The sequence below is a fragment of the Oncorhynchus mykiss genome, chromosome 10 (genome assembly GCF_057628025.1).
Source record: "Oncorhynchus mykiss isolate SJ-2025 chromosome 10, ASM5762802v1, whole genome shotgun sequence".
NCBI classification, from domain to species: domain Eukaryota; kingdom Metazoa; phylum Chordata; class Actinopteri; order Salmoniformes; family Salmonidae; genus Oncorhynchus; species Oncorhynchus mykiss.
This window is the reverse complement of record NC_143031.1, coordinates 44,945,016-44,967,032: the sequence shown is the minus strand read 5'-3', so window position 1 is coordinate 44,967,032 and position 22,017 is coordinate 44,945,016. Positions and strand designations below refer to the sequence as shown.

The 22,017-nt window shown below is 42.5% G+C and overlaps 2 protein-coding genes across 7 annotated transcripts in view; both read left to right on the top strand.

The window, feature by feature from the left end:
* Nucleotides 1-7,789: 7,789 nt before the first annotated feature.
* LOC110534016 (cdc42 effector protein 2) lies at nt 7,790-17,617 on the top strand. Its single transcript, XM_021618640.3, has 2 exons — nt 7,790-8,006; nt 12,539-17,617. The coding sequence occupies exon 2, from the start codon at nt 12,842-12,844 to the stop codon at nt 13,607-13,609; it is 768 nt and encodes a 255-aa protein (XP_021474315.2). The 5' UTR covers nt 7,790-8,006; nt 12,539-12,841; the 3' UTR covers nt 13,610-17,617.
* The window catches only part of LOC110534015 (zinc finger protein ubi-d4), a 25,745-nt gene continuing 11,529 nt past the window's right edge, over nt 7,802-22,017 (top strand). For 3 of the 6 annotated variants that reach the window (XR_016483733.1, XR_016483732.1, XM_021618636.3), the window contains exons 1-2: nt 19,120-19,182; nt 20,775-20,935. Coding sequence is in view for 4 of the 6 variants with exons in the window: in XM_021618636.3 (XP_021474311.3) it covers nt 19,151-19,182; nt 20,775-20,935 (193 nt within the window). In the remaining 2 variants the exon portion in view is untranslated. Of the gene's footprint in view, nt 8,007-18,997; nt 19,183-20,774; nt 20,936-22,017 lie in introns of those variants that run through there. The other 3 variants (XM_090186789.1, XM_090186788.1, XM_021618639.3) reach the window with 3 other exon arrangements.

The following is a 22,017-nucleotide window of genomic DNA, read 5'->3' as shown; positions in this document are numbered from 1 at the left end:
GTACAGCTGTGGTGTTATTTCTTATTTCTGTCATTCTGTTGTCGGTGATCGTCACTGTTTTGATGCTAGTCGATTTCGCTAAAGTTATTCACGTGTAAAAAAAGTGAATGTATTCTATACAATTGTGTTCGAGGAGTTCTAGTCCCTGACCTCTTCCGTGACCAGCCTGTGTGGAAAGGGGACTCTTGTGAACAGGGAGATGTGGAGATGCATAGTGCCCAGGTGAGGCTGACAACTTCTGTAACCGAAATAGCAGTCATTTTTGATTGGGTGCGCATTCTGTGCTATATACAAGCTCAAAGTATTGGGACAGTGACCTATTTAATTTTTTTATTTTTTTTTGTGGCTCTGTACTTCAGCACAAATATCATACCCACAAGACATGCTAACCTCTCATCATTACATAACGGGAGGTTAGCATTTTTGGCGGGGGTATGATATTTGTGCATCTAACTTTCTCACTCAACATTATTCACTATTCGTTCAGGATTATCCATATTCATGGTAGCATCCACATTAATGTAGAAGTGTTTAGAAACACGATATTCTTATTTAGAATAAAAGTCACTACAAAATGACACTACATTATTTACCATTCATTTATTTTGGCCACAATAATCTGAAACACAACCAAAACAAACAGCAAATGCATCAAGTCACAAGCTTGATGTAGTTATTGTTTGCTTTGAATATGGGACCAAATTCTTAACTTTTTACTACTTTAATACACATATAACTGAATTTGTCCCCTAAAATGGGGGGGGGGGGGGGGGGGTGGTGTCTATGTACAAAAAGTGTGGTAATTTGTAAACAGTACACCTCAAATTAAATCTGACATTCTACACTTTAACCTCCTAGTCATTGTATCATTTAAAATCCAAAGTACTGGAGTAGAAAGCCAAATCTACTGTAAAAAAAATAATAATAAATGGGTCACTGTCCCAATACTTTTGCAGCTAACCATGTATTTATTCTGATTGGACATTGGTAAAACCAAAGTTGTCCGTGTGCTTTTAAGGAAAAATAGTCATATCCTTCAAGCGTATGACGCAGACAGCAGAGAGAGGAAAGGGATTTGGGATATATCCTGTTTTGCGTTGGCTGGACTGGAACAAACAGCTCTGTAAAAAAAAAAAAGTACTTATTATTCTTGATTTTCTTTAACTTGGCTGCACATACCCTGCTCTGTGTACATTTGTAGTGGTGTCTGAAGCACTCAGATCATTTTCAATGCACGTCAAAGTCCCAGGTTACAGGACTTTATCAACTGAACTGTTGCTCATCGCGGGCTTCTCCACAACCTCCAGTAGAAACGTCCTACTGCAGTCTGCAGGTGTTTGTGGGGAAGAGCAGGAACTGAGTTGGTTTGATTATAGTAATAGTAAGGGTCTGTATAATATTTCAGCTTGCTCAGTTTATATCTTTATTTAACTCTACCAATAGATCAGTGTTCATTAATTAGTTATTGTTTGCTTTGAATATGGGACCAAATTCTTAACTTAAAGTGTAGAATGTCAGATTTAATTTGAGGTGTACTGTTTACAAATTACCACACTTTTTGTACATAGACCCCCCCCCCCCCCCCCCCCTCCCCCATTTTAATGAAGACCCCTCATTCTCTGCTTCATAACTCTAATGCGAAGAGGAGGCTTAAACGGCGTGTACATGGTTTTGTAAGAGCCTACAGGCATGATATAAGCTCATTTAAATAGTCGCATTTCCATCTTCATTCATTCTGTTAAAGACGTGTCAATGGCCATAACGACCTCAAATAATCAAGTGCCTTGGATACCTTGGAAACTAGCTACAATATATTGAAGGACATTTAAAAGAGCACAGCCCTCTTTCATTTAGCTCCCCACTGGATTCACCTATCAATAGCCTGTTACCCAGCGACCGTTAAAGCTCCTAGTGAAAAGACAAGGAGGTCGTCACAGTGCTGTCGAAGCATTCAGCGCTCCCAAGAAAATTGTCTTTGGCATGGTAGCTTACCGATCAGCCTAAAATCAACATTTAAAAACTTGAACCTGATTACAAAAGAAAACATGACACATGTTGTCTAACGGAGCTTAAAAAATAAAATAAAAAAGGAATAAGTTCAGTAAGTTGTCTAACTCTTGTTTTTCATACCTTCGTGAAATGTTGACGATATGACTGCGTCAACCGTGACTGCCTGGTTTTGAACTCAGGATCCTATTCAATCAAACTGGTAGCCAAGTTCATCAAGTGAATCATACATAATGTTCCTTGAGTGCTTAGAGAAAGCATATGTGATTTAAGCAGTTCGTTTTTATTTATTTATTATTATCTCACTGAAAACATTGTTTTCTTGAGTATAAATGGATTTATGCATTCTTGCAGTGAAAAAACATGTGTTTTTGATTTATCAGAAACCTAGTGAATAACTTGGGTTGAATTGGGTCCTTAATCACTCATACTTTATCTCTAGTAAGCAAAAAAGCTGTGGGCATGTGTTGCAAGACTCTTTTTCGTAAGCCCTCTTGCATTATGCATGACAAGAACTGGGTTGGGGGCCTGAGCAGTCTGAAGACAGGGGAGCTGAAAGTGCACTTGTCTTTTTTCGGCTTAACAAACCGAAGGACATGGTGGGAAAGGGACTGAAAGATAGACCCTTAGAGGACTAAAGCTCAGGCTACCTCATGAACACAGATTGGTGAACATGCCTAACATCTGGGCTGTATTTAGAGCTGTATGGAAAGGAGGAAGGGGAAAATACAATAGGTAGTCTGCCCTTTTCCGGAACAGAGCTGTTCCCTCTCTACAGCCTTGTTAGTAGGCTTCTTCTCAGACTCTTTAACTAAACCATGTGTAGGCTTCCCTCACATTGTATGGCCAGCTTTGTATTTACAAGTTATGAAATCTTTCAAAAATGGCCTGCACATGCTTTGGTAGAAGTTCAGATGTCATTCAGGGCTCCCGAGTGGCGCTGCGGTCTAAGTTACTGCATCTCAGCGCAAGAGGCGTCACTACAGTCCCTGTTTCGAATCCAGGGTGTATCACATCCGGTCGTGATTGAGAGTCCCATAGGGCGGCGCACAATTGGCCCAGTGTCGTCCGGGTTTGGCCGGGGTAGGCCGTCATTGTAAACAAGAATTTGTTCTTAACCGACTTGCCTAGTTAAATAATTTTAAAAAATGAATGAGTTGTTGCATTTTTTAAAATGCTGCCGTCATTGCACTATGCGCCTCTTATGTTCACCACGTTTGCTGTCCCTTCTAGAAGAGTACAGAGTATTGATCACTTTTATTTTCTCATGTCACGGACAATGTTTTGTTTACCCACATGCAGATAGCACCTACCCCCGGGTGAGACGTTTTAAATACGTCTATAATTGGCTGTTATCGATGTATTCACATGACCATAACCAATCGTTGGGTTGCATACTGTAGGCCTACATCGGGTCGAGATTCAATGGGAGCAGGTAGTTTACTCCGGTGGGAGCCTAGATGTTGGCATAATCAGCTGCATTATAATCAAAGAAATGTGATTATTGTAGGCCTGTGGGACTAAATGTTACCTTGTGTTAATAATAGAAGTGCCAATGCAGACATTTTGACTGTATTAGAATTGCATTATCTCTGCCAATTATTAAAGTAATGCCCCCACACCCCCCTGTCCTTTACTTGCCCTAAATAAGTCTATTTAACACACATCTTGCTGGGCACACACTGGTTGAATCAACATTGTTTCCATGTCATTTCATCTGTGCCCAGTGGGATATGTTGTTAGAATTTCGATATCATAAACAGAATTTGAGTTATAAGCAGTTTGACAAGGGCATGTCATTCCACCTTCTGCCCCTCATTCACTGTACAGCTGATGATGGCCCATCAAATTGCAACTAGTTTCCATACACTTAGGTTGGAGTCATTAAAACGTGTTTTTCCACCACTCCACAAATTTCTTGTTAACAAACTATAGTTTTGGCAAGTCGGTTAGGACATCTAATTTGTGTATGACACAAGTAATTTTTCCAACAATTGTTTACAGACAGATTATTTCACTTATAATTCACTGTATCACAATTCCAGTGGGTCAGAAGTTTACATACACAAAGTTGACTGTGCCTTTAAACAGCCAGAAAATGAAGTCATGGCTTTAGAAGCTTCTGAGAGGCTAATTTATATAATTTGAGTCAATTGGAGGTGTACCTTGTGGATGTATTTCAAGGCCTACCTTCAAACTCAGTGCCTCTTTGCTTGACATCATGGGAAAATCAAAAGAAATCAGCCAAGACCTCAGAAATAAATTGTAGACCTCCACAAGTCTGGTTCATCCTTGGGAGCAATTTCCAAACGCCTGAATGTACCATGTTCATCAAACAATAGTACGCAAGTATAAACACCATAGGACCATGCAGCCGTCATACCGCTCAGGAAGGAGACGCGTTCTGTATCCTAGAGATGAACGTACTTTGGTGCGAAAAGTGCAAATCAATCCCAAAACAACAGCAAAGGACCTTGTGAAGATGCTGGAGGAAACAGGTACACATGTATCTATATCCACAGTAAAACGAGTCTCATATTGACATAACCTGAAAGGCCACTCAGCAAGAAAGAAGCTACTGCTCCAAAACTGCCATAAAAAAAGACAGATTACGGGTTGGAACTGCACATGGGGACAAAGATTGTACTTTTTGTCCTCTGGTCTGATGAAACCAAAATAGAACTGTTTGGCCATAATGACCATCGTTATGTTTGGAGGAAAAAGGGGGAGGCTTGCAAGCTGAAGAACACCATCCCAACCGTGAAGCACTGGGGTGGCAGCATCATGTGCTTTGCTGCAGGAGGGACTGGTGCACTTCACAAAATAGATGGCATTATGAGGAAGGGAAATGTGGAAATATTGAAGCAACATCTCAAGACATCAGTCAGGAAGTTAAAGCTTGGTCTCAAATGGGTCTTCCAAATGGACAATGACCCCAAGCATACTTCCAAAGTTGTGGCAAAATGGCTGAAGGACAACAAAGTCAAGGTATTGAAGTGGCCATCACAAAACCCTGACCTCAATCCTATAGAATATATGTGGGCAGAACTGAATAAGCTCAGTTACACCAGCTCTGTCAGGAGGAATGGGCTGAAATTCACCCAACTTATTGTCGGAAGCTTGTGGAAGGCTACCCGAAATGTTTGACCCAAGTTAAACCATTTAAAGGCAATGCTACCAAATACTAATTGAGTGTATGTAAACTTCTGACCCCACTGGGAATGTGAATAAATAAATATTTCTACTATTATTCTGACATTTCACATTCTTAAAATAAAGTGGTGTTCCTAACTGACCTAAAACCGGTAATTTTACTAGGATTAAATGTCAGGAATTGTGATAAACTGAGTTTAAATATATTTGGCTAAGATGTATGTAAACTTCCGGCTTCAACTGTATGAAGAGATGGGCCAGCGCAGCTTGGAATTGACACAGAGGATGGGGAAACAGATCACCAAAAAGTGACTTTTTCAAATCTTCCTACAGTCAGATGCAGGTAAGACGTTTAGATATTTATATAGTATCAGTAGATTCTGAGGTTTCCAAAACACTTCCCTTTTGCCAAACAGACCTAACTCTCAAAATTCAAGAGATGATTTCAAAATATAACTTTCTACAAGAATAACTGCTGTTCCATGTGCCCCACAAGTGATGAGCACACAGCACTATATACCCCTGTCTACTACGCACAAGACTAGTAAGATAATACAAAAAAAAAGTGTTTTCTAATGTTACCCATGACCTTCATAAACACAACCAAATTATTATGAAATGTTGGCTGTTAGAATGTCAAAATGATTGGTCACCGGCTCAGAACGGGATGGCTCGAGGCCGGGCTTTTCTAGGAACATCTTAGCTGCTGACCACATCAGATTTTAGAATGACACAGTATAGACTGATGCCCTTCGTGGGGGTTGCATGGCAGTCTTTTATGGTTTCATGTGTGATTGGCACAGGCAGTGCCGTTTCTAGGTATAAGCGACATAAGCAGCTGCTAAGTGCCCTGCGGCTGCTAGGGGCCCCCCAACCCCCTATATATTTAAGTCAGTCGGGGTCTCAACTTACTGTCAGTGAGGGTAGTAGAATACACAATTTTGAAATGTGGTAGTCCATCAGCAGTTATCCTCTTGTTATGTCAGTCACTGACAGTCACTTGATTAGCCCATGTCAGTTAACATTTTGTAGATAGCTGGCTAGACTAACTTACCTAGCAATGTAAACCTTGTAGAATTCATGACCCCATTACTAACCGGGCACACAGGGCATGTGCCCAGGGACCCTGATCTCTAGAGAGTGCCGGTTGATTGTGTTATTCACTCCCACTCAGACTCAGATATCATATTAACATGGCATAAGTTATGGCAAAATGTGTACAATTGCAGGAAATTAGTTTTAAAACTGCAAAAATCTCTCTGGCCCATGGAAAAATTGGTAGAATTCCAGAAAAATTGCTTTAAAACTCAACATTTTCTGTACGGCCCATGGCAAGTATGTATAATTGCAGGACATTAAATATGCAGTCCGTGATCTTAAGCACTTACAAATTCATAAAATATTGCCATCACAATTGTGCACAATTTTCAGGGACCTGTTTGGCTCTGGAGCACTACTTTCAGAACTAATGGCTGAAATTATACAAAACCTCTAGCATCAATCACTAACTTTAAAGCTGCACATTTTTCTCTCCACAGTCAAGAGGGGTGCCACTCAAATGTTTTTTGGGGGCCCCCCAACCAAATCTCTCTTAGGGACTGGTCCCAAAAAAGCTAGAAACGGCCCTGGGGACAAATATGTGTAACTGCTAGTCAGTGTGCACACTGCTGTGCTTGTACATGTGGACAGTGTCGGAAGCGCATATGTTTTCGCTTTTCTAATCATCGGCCGTTTGGTAAGGTGATATGGGCATGGTGGGCCCTGCGCCATCCCTTAACCCAAAGGCCAGCAGATAGCGATATTCAGTCGTTTCCATTTTACCGTCCAAACGCATTGTATGCAGCTGGCATTACACTCGTTAAACCCGTGGACCGGTTCATACCTAAAACATTCTCCATTCAGGCTGCATAGGCATCCATTTAATCCTTACCTAGATTTAATGGTTAGAAGGCAGAAAAAAACGGGGGAAATATGCCTACTTTTTTTTAATGAAACACCGTTTTAAACCACCATGCTAAAGTAGCTAATGCCTAGTAATTCTAGTCCCAGATGTTGGGTATAGCCTTCAGACAATCAGGTTGCAGCAGTCTTGTTTACCCTGGCTGCATGCACGGCACATGCATGAGACCCCGACTGTCTTAAATATATAGGGGGGTGGGGGGCCCCTAGCAGCCGCAGGGCACTTAGCAGCTGCTTATGTCGCTTATACCTAGAAACGGCACTGCCTGTGCCAATCACACATGAAACCATAAAAGACTGCCATGCAACCCCCACGAAAGTTAGTAGAATAAGCTGTTATTGGTGGTGGGAAATTGTGTTTCATACAGAAAGTACACTTTTTCAGTTTTTTCGGCTTTTTTCCGCCTTCTCGCCGTTAAATTTAGTTCATGGGGAAATCGAGGCCTTGCAGCCGGAATGGAGAGTTGTTTATGTACGAACCGGTCCACAGGGGTTAGGAGTGTATTGCATACAATGTGTTTGGACGGTAAGATGAAACCACCAATACCAGATCAATATCGCCATCTGCCCGCCTTTGGGCTAGCTATACCTCAAAATTGTAATAAGCGAAATCCAGTGCCAGAGTTTCCGGTATGAGGACGAGAACGAAAGGGGGTGTAGCGCATCTCTCGGATTCTACCATATCTGCACAAAGTCGCTGTAGCAGCCTATGGAACAGGCGATGTGAAGTGGTTACGTTTTGTGATGCAGGCACCTACGCATCGCCAAGCAGTGGGACTTTTTCGGCTTTTTACGCAACCCTGAATAGCCGACCCCTGCTCTGGGCAGATGAGAGATATTTTTGGTGAAAGTCAGGGCTGTCATAACGGATATCGGGAAACTGGGAGGTAAGCGGGTCTTTGGATCTATTCTACCTTCTTGAATGTTGCGCACAGCGCCTATGATAAACCGACATGTATCCAGTAGAAATTATATAAAAGAGAGCCTAAGTTATCATAGAAGAAGGTGAATAGGAGGGGTACTGCGGAAAGACTGTCGGGCGACGGTTATGTCATCTTGCCTGGAAACCAGACGTTGAATTGCATAGATTCTATGTCGGGCAAAAATGAGCGTTTGAATCAGATAAGTTTCCTCTACATGCCATAATGTTGAATACAATTATATTTCAATATATTTTACCGGTTGTCAATGCGGTTTGCCCTTTTTGGCGGTAGGAATGTGATGCAATATATCAACAGGTAAGTATAACTAGGCTACATCAACTTTTCATAGCACTGGTAGTACATTCCGATTTGTATCACCAACACCATGCGCACAAGATGAATAATACATGCACGCATACTTGCCTAGCTCGTGTACATGTTTACTTGGTTCTGCCTCAGGTGATAGAAATCTAAATGCACTAAGGGTGCTTTTAAAATTGTATGTAATTATACTTTCCTGTGGATATATTGTCTCATATTCCTACCACCAAGAGGACCAACTGCATGGACAACCGGTGAAGTACCTTTTTTAAAATGTAATTTTATGCAACATTGGTTTGTTGAGGTCATGAGAGCAAACTTTCCTGACTCAAACGTTCATTTAAATTTCTAAGTGGCCTACTTTCAGTCTTACTGACAATGTTGAATCTGACCAAATGGGACTCGTATCTTATTATGAGGATTCCACATTTCTGTTAGCCCATTAGTCATCCCTTTTGGGAGTGTGTTTTGTCATACTGCAGCATATCTCTATTCTAGCTAGATTAGTGGACATTTCTAACAATATAGGAAATCATTAGTGTGTTGGGCGAATGAAACATTGAGAATCTCGATCCTGTTTCCTTTGCTCTCTCTTCCTGGGACAGAGGTGGATATTGGGTATTGTGCTACGATCCTCAAATCAATTAGTTGTATATGTTTATGCAAATTCAGTTTCTCAATTGTTTACCAAACCTCACACTTTCACACAACTTTCGAGGGCTAGAGGAGTATTCCCTAATTTATCCTTAATAGGTGAGGATTTTTTAAATAATTTTCGGCAGGGTTCTGTTTGTATCATGAGAAAGGAATCTAAAAATGTTACGATCCAAAAATCCTTCAGCTCCACTTTCCTTGAAAGGCTCGTGAAAGCAGATGTTTTTCACTAACGCCTCCATCACACCGACAGTGGATTTGCGTTTTGGTACACCAGAAGTACATTTGTTTCCAATGGAACGCTGCGTTTGCCTTGCAGCATTGCGTTGCAGTGCGTTCTGTGTGGTGCATACATCGAACGTCTGCATCAAATTGTATGTGTAGACGGCTTGACAGAAAAGGTAGCAGAAGGTGAATGTGGAACTTTTGTTGCACACATCCAGATGATGCTTTCGGTGTGATCAAGACATAACACCTGACTTCTTTCAAGCCACAATTCTCCCGCCCTGCAGGAGTAAAATTATTTTGAAAGCAGAATGAAGTTATCCCTTCAGCTGTTGAGGCCTGTTGTCTTTCACTGGCCTCCTGTGACAGAACAGTTTGAATGGTGACACTGTGAGCATTGTTCCAAAAAAGCGCTTTGGTTGCAGTTAACAGTATGTGCTGGGTGAACAATGTCCTTCTGAGACCTCTGACAGTGCTCTTTGTGTGAACTCGCAATGGCAGCCTGGGCCAAAAACGTTGTGACAGTATGTTCCATGCATTATCTAACACATGAACAAACCTTTCAAGGGCTTCACCAAGTGTTGTGCAATCTCAGCTGTGGCAGTTTAAAAAAAAACTGTCTGATATAGCCTGGTAATTTTATGGATTAAGCTCACACCTTGTGTGTCGAGGAAACAAGTTGAGATTCAAGAAGCTACACTTTTGGACAATATGAAAGGGGCTTGTCAAAACAGACCCTTCAAATTCCTGTGTTTTTATTTTTCCTGTGTATTTTTTAACCTGTTTGAAAGTGAAAGTGACTATTCCGTTTGTCAACTGGAACTGAACTTGAGGAAAATATAATGCATGATAAAATGGCAGGAAACAAAGATTTGTGTGTCAGCATATTGTATAACGTGTCAAACTCATTCCACGGAGCATCGAGAGTCTGTGGACTTTCGCTCCTGCCTTGTACTTGATTGAATTAAGGTCACTAATTAGTAAGGAACTCCCCTCACCTGGTTGTCTAGGTCTTAATTGGAAAGAGAAACATGCAGTCACTAGGCCCTCTGTAGAATGAGTTTGACACCCATGTTGTACAATGACCCAGCTTCTGACACACACTTTTTACAATGACCCCCCCCCCCCCCCCCCCCCCCACACACACACAAAAAGCACCTCTGGCTTCTTTTTTTGGAGACAACCAAGACATGTCACAAGATTGTCTCCACAACCTTGGCTCCTATCAACTTGATAAGTGGCGTCTCGCACAACTCAGATGGCCATTGTGTGTGTGTGTGTGTGTGTGTGTGTGTGTGAAGTAATGGCTCCGGGAAGCTGTCCCTTAGCCTTGACCTTAGCTGTGTCCGTTGCTGTATCTGTGATTGGGGTTTATAATGGCCAGCCTGCCCTCCAGGCGGTTGCAGTTCAGCAGAACCGGAGCAAAATGACCTTATTAATATCATGTGACCTTTATCTTTAAACTCAGGGGTCTACCAAGATCTTGGCCCCTTTGTTATGTAGGCAAAGCATTCTTTAAAATATGTTTAACACTTCAGTCTGGGGAAAGACAGGCCTTGGAAACTGCTTACAATGTGCAAGAGCGCTCTCTCTGTTTGTTTGAGTGAATAGGCCTATATGAAAGGGGAAGAGCGAATGGGTTTTTGAGCATGTTAAATGTACATTAAGTTTAAATGCAGTATGTGTAAGTCATTATAACCTGCTGTGACCAGGGTTAAATACTATTGACCTCCCATAATGGTGATCTGTTAACTCTGACAAATGGATTTTATGGAGGCAAAGGCATTTCATTAGTCTGGTAGGCATATGTATAGCTAGCTGTTCCATACGAATACAACAGAGGATCTAAGACAAGGCTAGAATCTCATTACAATGTTTTGTCCAAACCTTTTAAGTGATTAGATAGTATCCTACTACATTATTGTATTCTAATCGTCCTGGTGCTTCGTTTACCCTTCTCATTTTAATTAAATAGATTGATCGTGTGCTTTAGACCGTTGTATAGTATTCACGTACACAGTCTGGGTCCACAATGGTGCCCCTGAGAGTGGCTTCCTCACTATGGCCAAATGGAGCAGCTAGGAGATGAGGCGCTGCTCTCTCCCTCTTTTTCTCTCTGTCAGTCATTATCTCCACAGACCAGTCATTCAGTTGGCACTGCTACCCTCTCTTTCTTTCTCTCTCCCCTCCTCTCGCCTTCCTTTCCTCTTCTCTCTGTCTCTCTCTCTCTGTCTCTCTCTCTCTCTGTGTGTGTGAGTTAACAATGTGTGTCTGCGCTATTGTGAGAGGCATCTGTCACCACCCAGAATGCACTCTGTTCAGGCTCAGCAGAGCCCCGATCAAGTTGGTTGGACCAGCTCCTCTCGCTCTGCAACCCTGACGTCATGTGACATTATATTGTTCCCCCTGGTGCCTTTTGTGGCTTCAATTCGGTATTACTCTACCATTGTGTACTTTGTATGCACATTGAGGTCAGCTATTGTGTTCCGTACGCTGGCAGAAGGGAGGCGTTGTTTTGTTTTTGTTGCAGAGTGATCTATGCACAGTCGCTGACAGCAAACGTTATAGGAAATCCTCTGTGAGTGATTGATGCTCAGGCTCCTCCTGTGCACGCAGTGGTGCTACTGTATAGCTGTCTCATAACTAGAACCTAAGAAGCTTGAGTTAATGTCAGCGGCATGCAAGTCATGCCCTCTCTCTCATTCTCCTGCTCTGCTTGGCCAGCTGCTTCACTAAAGCTCCCTAAATAGGTTTAAACCAGGTTAACCTCTCTCTCGTCCTCTAGACATGCTACTAAAAATGTCCTCTCTTATTCACACCCTCACACATCTCCCTACCACTCCTCCGCAGTGAATCAGGATTAATTCATTCCAGGATTTGTCAAAACTAGAAAAGCCTTTATTCCCACGCTGCGTTGCCAACAACAATAGACAGAGTCATTATTTTCTGTCCTGCCCTAAAATGATATGACGGAACTATGGGTTTATCTTATCTCAACTCATTCAACTCTGTGTGTTTGGTCAGCGTAAATAATGTTTTCTGAGATGCTAGTCAAATTAGGATTAAGGGGGTCCCTTGGGTTTTTACATGTCACGGTTGTTTCATGCTAGAGGTTTTCCCCTCCTGTATCAACGCCTGAGTGTTCATAATCCCTATAGATTATGTTTCAGAGCATATGAAATGAAGTTCTCTCATGGAGGAGGATTATTCCTGCATGTTTATAAAGCATGCATTTTATAACACAGGTTTTGTAATAGTTTTCTGTTCTAATGGCTTTCTTCTGCTTCTTTCTGCAGTTGATTAAAACTGTGGACATAATCCTTTTACCTCACCAAGAAACCTCCTCCGCAGCCAAAGTGTCAACCCTACATCCTGCTCACTGAAGCTCTGTTCCAAGAGAGTGATCTAGGCTTTGTTTGGTACTATTCATCATTTTAAAGCTGGCTGCAGAAGTAGCAGTCCTCCCTGATCACCAGACCTGATTTGACCTGTTAATATTTTAGCTCAGCCAGCCAGCTCTGCCTGGCCTCCTCTCCCCACCACCTCCCCTCACGTTGTTGCAGGAGCTGAGCCTCTGCTGCCCAGGGAGGGCTCCCGACATGTCCACCAAGGCGCCCATCTATCTGAAGCGGCGGAGCAGGAAGGGGAAGAAGGAGAAGCTGCGGGATATCCTTTCCTCTGACATGATCAGTCCTCCGCTGGGGGACTTCCGCCACACCATTCATATCGGGAGCGGCGGGGGGGGCGACGACCTGTTTGGGGACCTGTCCTTCCTGCAGGGGAAGTTCCACCTTCTCCCTGGGCAGCAGGGCCACAACCTGTCTCAGCGTTCCTCCATGTACGCAGAGCCCTTCCAGTTCAGCCGTACTGCCAGCGATAGCGGACACACACCCTCCTCAGAGCGCTCCCCCCTGCTGAAGAACGCCCTCTCGCTGCCCGTCATCGAAGGGGTGCAGACCATCACCCTACCAGTCACCTCTGCACCCTCCTCGGCCCGCCCCCATCCGCCTCAGAACGCGCCCCCTCCACCCAAGCCTCCCCGACTGCACCTGGATGACGAGATCCTGACGCCCCATCACCCAGGCCTGGACTCATCTTCTCCCTCACAGGCTCCCAGCAAGATGTCCCAGTTCTGCCCGCCCTCCCCCAGGTTGTCATCAGGCGAAGATGTGTGTATCCAGGACCCTTATCTGGATGATGGGGACCAGGAGCGCCCCTACCTGTCCCACGCAGGCTCCCTGCTCTCCCTGCACCTGGACCTGGGCCCCTCCATCCTGGACGACGTGCTGCAGATTATGGATAGCCAGCGCCTCAGTGGCCTCAACGGAACCTGTCTGCAGGGAGGGCGGCAGGAGCTCTACACCTGACCATGAGAAGCCCTCGGCCCTCTGTCCTCCTTACTGACCTCCTTAGCGTATAAGAGGAGGTTCTGACCTCAACCAAGCCTTGCTGGATTACAAGGCTGGATTTGTACAGTAGTACGCTCAAATGAAGTGCTTTTTTTCCTGGAACTTAACTTCAGTTGCTGTTAGTGTTTTAATTGGTATTGAATATCTTTCTACACTTTTCCATGCAAATTACTTAATATAGTAAGTACGAAATGAAGCGACCATGAGCCAAAAGCTGACACTGTTAAATCTCCTCTGCCCTTCCTCCAAAGAGGATATGAAGAAACCGGTGAAAGAATATACTGCTGGTCAGGAACTGAGGTCAGCATGTATCTGACTGGGATCATATTTGTCAGTGGGGGTGAAATGGTATTGTAAAACCTGAAGGTCACAGTCTTTTTTTTTTACTGCACCTGAGCTGTGGACTACTGTCCGTGCTCCTGAGATCACAGTTTGGTGTCTGTGTCACACAGATTTATCCAGCTTACAAAGCTGTTCTGGAACTGACATTCTATTCATGGTTGGATATACATTATCAAAGACACGCTTATGGAAAGATTAACTGTACAACAGGGAGGGTGTCTGCCGAGTTGCAGTGCCTCAGACCGCTGCGCATCTCAGTGCAAGAGGCATCACTACAGACCCTGGTTCGATTCCAGGCTGTATCACAACCGGCCGTGATTGGGAGTCCCATAGGGCGGCGCACAATTGGCCCAGCGTCGTCCGGGTTTGGCCGGGGTAGGCCGTCATTGTAAATAAGAATTTGTTCTTAACGGACTTGCCTAGTTAAATAAAGGTTATATATATTTGTTTTAAATGTCTGCAAGGACAAAGATCCAGAGTGGTAGAGGAGGTCACATCCCTGAGTCAGATGTGTCATTTTCCAGCTTTTGTTATTTTTAATGCAAGAATGTGAATGCCGTAACTTTGCATCAGAAGAGACGATGAGTTTTGGAGAGCTCAGTTCTATATCTTTTGACGTTTCAGCAGATCTACAGAGAGCTGCTTAAACTGGCCCTCGTGCTCTGGTAATTGAGATGTTGAGCACGTTTGGAGATTATCTCACCGCTGTAGCCAAGTCCTTGTGTTGCTCAAACTATCTCTGTACCAACACAGTGAAGTTCTGAATCAGACTTTTACCAATGTTATTTGGAATTCTTGTTACAAGATACAGGGAGAGGGTTTTAATTTGATCCAGATTGCTACAGCAGGAAAATAATACTGCAGCAACAGGAAATGTGAATTATTGTGTGGATCATCATTAATGGACATTCTTGTAGGGGTTGATACATTTTAAATCTGCAATTTGTGGAAATTACAAACTAATACAGTACAGGATAGAGTTGCCAGATCACCGTTTGCTTCATGGAGTATACAGTACCAATCAAAGGTTTGGACACACCTACTCATTCAAGGGTTTTTCTTTATTTCGACTACTTTATACATGGTAGAATAATAGTGAAGACATCAAAACTATGAAATAGCACATGTAATCATGTAGTAACCCAAAAATATATTTGAGATTCTTCAAAGTAGCCACCCGTTGCCTTGTTGACAGCTTTGCACACTCTTGGCATTCTCTCTACCAGCTTCATGAGGTAGTCACCTGGAATGCATTTCAATTAACAGGTGTGCCTTAAGTTCATTTGTGGAATTTCTTTCCTTAATGAGTTTGAGCCAATCAGTTGTGTTGTGACACGGTAGGGGTGGTTTACAGAAGATAGCCATATTTGGTAAAAGACCAAGTCCATATTATGGCAAGAACAGTTCAAATAAGCAAAGAGAAACGACAGTCCATCATTACTTTAAGACAGGAAGGTCAGTCAATCTGGAAGATTAAAAGAATTTAGAAAGTCTCTTTAAGTGCCATTGCAAAAACCATCAAGTGCCATGGTGAAACTGGCTCTCATGAGGACCGCCACAGATTGCAGCCCAAATAAAATTCAAGTAACAGACATATCTCAACATCAACTGTTCAGAGGAGACTGCAAGAATCATGTTCGAAATGCTGCAAAGAAACCGCTACTGAAGGACACCAATAAGAAGAAGAGACTTGCTTGGTTCAAGATACACGAGCAATGGACATTAGACCGGTGGAACTGGTCCTTTGGTCTGATGAGTCTAAATGTGAGATTTTTGGTTCCAACCGCCGTGTCTTTGTGAGACGCAGAGTAGGTGAACGGATGATCTCCGCATGTGTGGTTCCCACCGTGAAGTATGGAGGAGGTGTGGAGGTGCTTTGCTGGTGACACTGTCTGTGATTTATTTAGGCACACTTAACCGGCATGGCTACCACAGCATTCTGCAGCAATACGCCATCCCATCTGGTTTGCGCTTAGGCTGTGTAAGGACTATTAGACCAAGGAGAGCGATGGAGTTCTGCATCAGATGACCTGGCTTCCACAATCACCCGAACTCAACCCAATTAAGATGCAAAGCTGTCATCAAGGCAAAGGGTGGCTATTTGAAGAATCTCATATAAAATATATTTTGATTTGTTTTAACACTTTTTTTGCCTACTACATATGTGTTATTTCATAGTTTTGAATTCTTCACTATTATTCTACATTGTAGAAAATAGTAAAAAATAAAAGGAAAACCCTTGAATGAGTAGGTGTGTCAACTTTTCATTGGAACTGTATATATATATTTTTTGATTCTTCACAAACCCAACAATAAATGCATGATTACTTGCACCCAGAGGTGCAAGGATTCACTTTAACATTGTAGAAAATATTCTGGATGATAGATAATATAATATAGAACATACATTGGTTCTTTGATAACGGTGGACCAATGATGGTTAGGTTTATCTTGAGGATGGACCAATGGCACAAAATGTTGGATTCCCCGTTAACACATTATACCAAGATATACCATATTGTAGGAAAACAGACTACATTTGAGCCTAACGCTTAACAATATCATTATAGTCTCAGATTACATTTCTTGATACTTTGACAAACTCACTAAAGCACTATAAACCTTTTCCTGCACAATAAAATGTTGACATTTACAACTAAACCTGTTGGCAAGCATTGTAACAGCATAGTTCCAGCATTGTTCCATGAATTACAGCTTTTAAACTGCTCTAATTTCTATGTTTACTTTTGGATCAGGCCATATCTATCAACATATAATGTTCTCATTCCATAAAATCCACCCTGTGCATGGTTTATGTGATTTCTAAATCAGCTGGAAAAGACTCCATAGCTGACATTTTGGGAAGAGGACTGTATTAGTAGACATATGCTTCAACTCAGAGAGAGAGGGAGAGAGGATGTGATAAGATGTACTGCATCACAGTCTGTCCGTAGCCCGAGCCTGGTCCAGATACTGGAGCTGTCCTGCTGACTGTGGCCAGGCCAGGACGGTGTTACGTAAGACTGTGTCTGTTTACTCTGGAGCTCTGCTGACAGATATGCAGCCAACTCCTCAGTACAGTACACCAGCCTCTCCTGCATCGTGAAAGACTGATGGACTAATGTTGACATTAATAACCTTCACTGGCTTTTACAATCTAGTTGAAGTCGTCGTGTACAGTATGCGACTATGTGAACATACTTTGGTCTTCCTTTTTTTTTTTTTAAGCTGTGAAATATGCTATGCCTCCTACGATAATTGAACTCAAGTTATTTTGGCATGTTTCACATTGTATCTATCTACTTGTCCTGACCTCCAAGTAGCTGTTGGTTGTTTTAGAAAGGGATTGCAGCATACAGAACCAAACACATATCGGAATCACCAGATATGAGGCTACACGCAGGGAACTATAGGCACCAAACTTATCAAAGTTTTGTAGATGTCTCTTACATCATAACCTTTGCTGATCTACCATTTTTGCACAATAATTATGTGTTTGATGATGACTTATCATGCTGCTATCAATTGCCGTATTTTACGTACTGGGACAAATTATTTACTGGCGTCACAAAATTGATTACAAGCTGTAATTGAATAAATGCAATATTATGGTTAGAAGAAAAACGATGTCCATGTTTTGTCTTTTCTGTTGTGTTTGCCATGGCCCATCCAGTTTAATAGCTCTGGGAACACCACTGAGACGGGCCCTGCAGGGGGAGGCTCTCCGAGGAGACGGGGTTGAAACCGCCGGTGCAGATGAGGAGAGGGAGAGACCAAAGATATTTATTTGTAACCTTTTCTCTCGTGGTGTATTTGTTATCAGAGCAAATAGTTGCAGCAAACAAGTTAACTGTTTCAACTGTGTTTTCAAAAAGCTTGTTGTAAATTTGTTTTCATCTCGATATTTTTTTCTGCCCTTTTGAGCTTGAGTCTTCAAGGAACTTCAGAGATGGAAAGATATTGGGCTCCCGAGTGGCGCAGCGGTCTAAGGCACTGCATGCCAGTGCTTGAGACATCACTACAGACAGCCTGGTTAGATTCCAGGCTGTATCACAACCGGCCGTGATTGGGAGTTCCATAGGGCGGTGCACAGTTGGCCCAGCGTTGTCCAGGTTTGGCCGGTGTAGGCCGTCATTGTAAATAAGTTAAATAAAGGTTACATTTAAAAAATACAAAATAATATTCTAGTGCATGGGGTCACATGTTATTTGACCTTTGTTATACTGTAATAGTTTTATAAATTAAACCATGAGAGGAGTTGGGTTTGATGCTTTTGTGCCATTCTGGGAATGCCTGGATGTCCCTGTATGCACCGATCCAGATCTTCTACACAAGTGCTTTTGTTTCTCTACAGAGAAAGCGAAAAACACAGTGATTGGTGCACCAGCAAAGACATGCCTGGAGATTTCCAAGGTGACCTCCAGAATATACTTATGTTGATTCTTGAACCGCACAATCTATTCCTCTCTAAGTTAATGATACTCAAAACCTCACGCTACAGTATAAGTGGAATGTGTCCCCACTGGCCTGGATAAATGATGTAACTGCAAAACAAAAACACCAGTGGCATTCGAAGGAGACCGCTGGTAAGTTTCGCAATCAAACAAGTGTTGTTTTTCACCGTGTCCCTCATTGGCTAGGAACAACAGCTGTGTGTCTAGGTCTAGAAGCATGGTATACACAGAAGTGTTGAGGGGATAAGGATGATGGAAAGGCCTGCCAAGTGCCCATGCCAGCCTCTTTCTCCCTGGCCTGAGTTTGGACCTCCGCTGGGGTGGTATAGCGGGATGAGGTTGTCATGAATAGAGGAAAGGTTTTAACATGAAAGATGCAATTGTAGGGCACTGACAGGTCTGAAATTGGGTAGCATTCAGTGAGTTTGACTGTTTACATGTCAGAAGAGCTACCTGAAATCTTTGGCCAGAATTATCCTTTCCTTCCACTTGGTTACATCTCCATCTGCTGGACATTTTAGTATATCACTCGAAGTAGTACATTAATCAGTTTATAATAGTAACACTGAAGTCTAAATTACATTACACAAGACATGATTTAATCATGTTGCCTGAAATTGCATAGTGCCTAAAACCCATAACTGGCTATTGGACCCCCTCCCCCCCGCGCAGGCGCAAACTATCCACGGCAAAGCAAACCAAGATGGCGGCTGTTGTTGAGAATGTTGTCAAACTGTAAGTACTGTTCTTTTCCACCTAGTTAAAGTACGCGAATGTGTTTTACGTTTAAATATAATACAGGTCGGTGGTAGCAGAAACAAGTATATGTTATGGTAAATTGCCGAACATGTTCGTTAAAGGAACCGAGTAACTCACTTATCAAACTGAGTAGTTGAGCTTTGCGGACTATAGGAAATGGCTAGGCTGTGGTGTAATACACCGATTATCTTGCAAAACGTTGTCTGTTGCAACAGAAACCGTTTACTCCAAACGGAAAATGCAAACGAGAGTTTATATTGGAAAAATCTAGTTAGGTCCCTCCCCGTTTTGTTCTTAAACGGCAAACGTTATCCGTAATGAATTTAACCCCAGCTAGCTAGCCATCTGTGTCCGCACAGAGTCAACACTCAGCAGGTCAGCTAGCTAACGTTTTGTCAATAGTTGTGGTTAATGAACACATTGAAAGGAACCAAATCTCATTATGTAACCAAACATCGGGTACAAGTTAGCAAATATACATGAAGAATTGCAGTCATTGTGGTAGCGATCTAATGTTGCTAGCTAAAACGATTGTAAACTAGATAGCTAGCAAGTCACTGTCCCGGTTTACGTTCACGGTGGGTGTTTTCAAACTCCCCTTGGAATTAGTCGGATTACGGATAGGGAGTTGCGGATATCCCGTTGGCAATTTGGTTGTTACGTTTAGCTTCTTAGAGTGCATAGAGGCTGTTGTTGTAGTATGTAAGGTTGGGCCTACTAGTTAGAAATTAGTCCAGGTCTTGTACTATATGTGTTCTGAATTTATCATCTGACACTGCAGATGTTGTCCTGGCATACTTTTATGTGGAATGCATGTTTTGTTGCGCTGTCAACACAATACATTAGTCACTATAAAAGTCATGTCTTTGGGGCAGTGTTAAAAATAACTTTTGGTGATATGAATCAGATGTGGTTTTCATCAAGACAATAAAACCAATTTCAAAAAATTCCCATGAAACAAATGTAGTTTAAAACACGAGAAGAGTTATTATGTATATTTCCCTAAAGCTTTCATATCACTTTGCATAAAATAGATTTAAAATGATACTACTATGAAGCTTTCAGGACACCCCACAGAGCATTTAGTTTAAAAAAAATGGGTTTCACTCATGCTGATTTGTGTTGAAAATCTGAACCAGCAGAGGCTGTGCTTCCTCTACCAGGTAGACGCCGTTGCCAAGCCAACAAAAGAGCACCTGCTGACACATTCTCACCAGTTACTAAGTCCAGGGACACAATTACATAGTTTGCTTGCCTGCTGCTCCCAGGTGCCAGCATAAAAGGGACAAAAAGGGTTTTAGCTGAGGCTGTGATAAAGGCTTTGAAGTTTTAATTATTTTAAGCCTATTTTACAGCATAGTAGAGAGGTTGCCTAGAATTCAGACAGCATGATTTGGCTTAAAGAGGTGGTAGGACCACATACCACACCTACCTCTATGGCAGAGAAGCGCACCAGGTACTGTCAGTTGTTGAACTGATGCATGAATGTATACTTCTTATCACAGTACACACAGGCAGTCTGTTTCCTAGTGCTAACCCTGGCTGCTGCTCTCTGTGTGTGGGTGCAGGCTCGGAGAGCAGTACTACAGAGATGCCATGGAGCAGTGCCATAACTACAACGCCCGGCTATGTGCCGAGAGGAGTGTCCGAATGCCCTTCCTGGACTCTCAGACTGGAGTGGCGCAGAGCAACTGTTACATTTGGATGGAGAAGAGACACAGGGGACCAGGTTAGAAATACTGTGCGCATACACACTAACTGAAGTCGCGTAGGAGTTTTCTTTCAGAACTACTGAGTTCACAGATTTGAGTAGTAGGCTATATCATTCACCACCTTCTCATGATCTGGAGATGAGCACGAGAGAGCACTGTAGTTCAAGCCCTCTGGAGAACTTGGGTTGAGCTATGTATGCTGAAACATTAAACCAAGTCTTTTAGATATGTCACAGTTAATGCCTTTTTGGTAGGTCTAGAACGTATTTAGTTGTAAGTACACTTCAAATGTATTTTCACATGCTTCGTAAACAACATTTGTAGACTAATACCGTACCCAAAATCGTCCGTGCCATCGCGCACACATTTATTTTGTCCCCCCCACACCAAACGGGATCACGACACATAGGTTAAAATATCAAAACAAACTCTGAACCAATAACCACGGCGTTCAGCAACACAAATAGAACTGACTTATACAGTGGCTTGCCGAAGTGTTCACCCCCCTTGGCAATTTTCCTGTTTTGTTGCCTTACAACCTGGAATTAAAATGTATTGTTTGGGGGTTTGTATCATTTGATTTACACAGCATGCCTACCACTTTGAAGATGCAAAATATTTTTTCTTGTGAAACAAACAAGAAATAAGACAAAAAAACAGTACTTGAGCATGCATAACTATTCACCCCCCCGAAGTCAATACTTTGTAGAGCCACCTTTTGCAGCAGTTACAGATGCAAGTTTCTTGGGGTATGTCTCTATGAGCTTGGCACATCTAGCCACCATTCTTCAAGGCAAAACTGCTCCAGCTCCTTCAAGTTGGATGGGTTCTGTTGATGTACAGCAATCTTTAAGTCATACCACAGATTCTCAATTAGATTGAGGTCTGGGTTTTGACTAGGCCATTCCAAGACATTTAAATGTTTCCCTTTAAACCACTCGAGTGCTGCTTTGGCAGTATGATTAGGGTCATTGTCCTGCTGGAAGGTGGCCCTCCATCCCAGTCTCAAATCTCTGGAAGACTAAAGCTAAAACAGGTTTCCCTCAAGAATTTCCCTGTATTTAGCGTCATCCATCAATTCTGACCAGTTTCCCATTCC

Coding starts and splice junctions, on each gene's coding strand:
- LOC110534016 (XM_021618640.3), top strand. CDS start 12,842: ATGTCCACCAAGGCGCCCATCTATCTGAAGCGGCGGAGCAGGAAGGGG.